The sequence below is a fragment of the Echinops telfairi genome, unplaced genomic scaffold (genome assembly GCF_000313985.2).
Source record: "Echinops telfairi isolate 266 unplaced genomic scaffold, ASM31398v2 ScPeMD7_655;HRSCAF=1070, whole genome shotgun sequence".
NCBI classification, from domain to species: Eukaryota; Metazoa; Chordata; class Mammalia; order Afrosoricida; family Tenrecidae; genus Echinops; species Echinops telfairi.
This window is the reverse complement of record NW_022104553.1, coordinates 25,452,706-25,454,962: the sequence shown is the minus strand read 5'-3', so window position 1 is coordinate 25,454,962 and position 2,257 is coordinate 25,452,706. Positions and strand designations below refer to the sequence as shown.

General features: G+C 52.8%; 1 protein-coding gene across 1 annotated transcript in view; it reads left to right on the top strand.

The window, feature by feature from the left end:
• The window catches only part of LOC105979335 (insulin growth factor-like family member 4), a 13,669-nt gene extending 12,020 nt beyond the window's left edge, over positions 1-1,649 (top strand). Inside the window, exons 3-4 of the mRNA XM_045292664.1 lie at positions 1,136-1,406; positions 1,582-1,649. Of these exons, the coding sequence (XP_045148599.1) occupies positions 1,136-1,406; positions 1,582-1,585 (275 nt within the window). The 3' untranslated portion in view covers positions 1,586-1,649. The remainder of the gene's footprint in view (positions 1-1,135; positions 1,407-1,581) is intronic.
• The last annotated feature ends 608 nt before the right edge of the window (positions 1,650-2,257 follow it).

Here is a 2,257-nt window from a genome sequence, read left to right as displayed (position 1 = left end):
ATGTGATTCATTAGTGCTATACTGCACCTTGGTTGAACTATCCCTTCCTTATAGCCCTTCTGCAGGGAGATATCCAATTGTCTACAAATGGGGTTTGGGTCTCCACTCCAAACCCCCTTGTTTGCATCACTGTAGTTGTTTGTTTGGGATCTTTTGATACCTGATACCTGATCCTGTCAACACCTCGTGATCACACAAGCTGGTGTACTTCTTCCATGTGGGCTTATTTACTTCCCTGCTGGATGGCTGCTTGTTTAACTTCAAGCCTTTAAGACCCCAGACGCTATGTCTTTTGATAGCCGGGCACCATCCGCTCTCCTCACCACATTTACTCATGCACCCACTTTGTCTTCGGCGATCATGTTGGTCAACCCTTATATTGAGGGTCTTCCTCTTTTCCGCTGCCCCTCTACCGAGCACGATGCCCTTCTCCAGGGACTGGTCCCTCCTGATCACATCTAAAAGTATACGAGGTGAAGTCTGGCCATTTTTGTCTCGAAGGAGCAGAAAGTCTGGCCGTACTTTGTCCAAGACAGGCTTGTTTGGTCTTCTCCAAGGCTGTGGTACCTTCAATATCCAATATTCTTCACCAAGGCGCCTCCCTAGTCAATGTCCAGCTTCCAAACCCAGATGGGGGACTGGACACTCTGTGGCTTGGGTCAAGCATGTTTCAGTCCTCAGTGTGAGTGTCTGCTTCTTCATAGCTAGGAGAGGTCTCTTACAGCGGACCCACCCTATGGGCTGTCATTTTTAATGTCTCGACCGCTGCTTCCACGGGTGTCAATGGCGGGTCCCAGGCAAGTGAAATGTGCGACGACTTCCATCTGGTCTCCGTTGGTCACCATGTTGCCCACTGACCCAGTTGTGAGGAGGTTTGTTTCCTGAAGCTTAGCCCCAGCAAATCCAGCCTCATCCTCATCGGCCTTCCTCCCACACAGCTGCTGTTGGCGTCCTCACCTTCCTGTGGGCAGGCACAGGTGTAATCACAGGTGAGGACGAGGGGAGTGAGGCGAGGAAAGGCACCTCCTGGTGTGTGAGTGAGGGTGGGTAGGGCGGAGGGGGACGACGCAAACAGCATCACGGTGTAGGGGAGGCTTTGCTTTCTCGGAACCAATACGCAATCTGTCTTCCCCAGCTGACCACACGATTCCAGGGCTGTGGTCTTGCCGCCCGGCGCCCCAGTGTGGGGAGGAGATCTACAACCCCTTGGAGCAGTGCTGCGATTCCGGGGTCCTCAGGCCCCTGAACCAGACGCGCCTCTGCGGCCCTAAGTGTACCTTCTGGCCCTGCTTTGAGCTCTGCTGCCCTGATTCCTATGGCCCCCAGAAGATGTATGTTGTGAGGTTGAAGGTTCGGGGTGCGAAGTCCCTGTGCCTCAGCTCACCCATTTCTAGGTTCTGCGCCAGGTAAAGACCCTCCCTAACCCAAAGGGAGACCAGGAAGAGACGGGTGTGGCAAGCAGGAGCCCTAGATCCTGGGTCCCCCTGGGACGGGGACGTTAAGCCCTGCCTGTCACCAGCCCTCTCCATATCTGCTGCCTCCCTCTTGTTGCTCAGCCTTGGTCCCTCTCATTTCCTGCAGCTGAAGATGGACAGCTAGGGCCACCGGCTGGTGGAGCCTTTCCAGAGCCTGGACTGCTGGGATTTCCAAGACATCTGAGGGCAGGCCTGGCATGATTCTCTAACAAAGCAATAATAAAACACGTTCTAGAGTATGGTGAGATGGAATGGGTTCTTTCTAGATTTCTGTACTGGGTCATTATTTAAAAGAATGGTTCTCTGCTTGGGTGGGGGTGGGGGTGGGGCTACAAGTCAGTGAACTCAACGATGGCAAGGATGGTTCAGGGCCCTGGCTGTCACCCATGCCTGCCACCTTCAGAGTCCGCTACACCCACTTCCAACTGATTTTAGGTAATGCATTTGTTTCCTGCATGGGGCCTCGACCCACTTGGACCCTGTCTGGACCTCCATCTGCCTCTACACCTAGGGCAAAAAGTGACTGGCAAGGTCACCTCTAATCCTGTGGAAAGGTTAACTGGCTCTCCTCTTCAGTTCCCGCGTGGTCACCTCTACCTGGTAGAGTTGTTTTCTGAGCTATGGTATGTAGTATTACATTAAAAGATTGGCGCTTGGGGGGGTGAAGGGACCAGCCCCCACCCGCTGCTTGAACTCACTGGTTCAGTAATGCACAATTGTACGGTTGAGATATATAAGCATTATATTAAAGTCATCGAGAGGATGAGAGATATTACAATAAT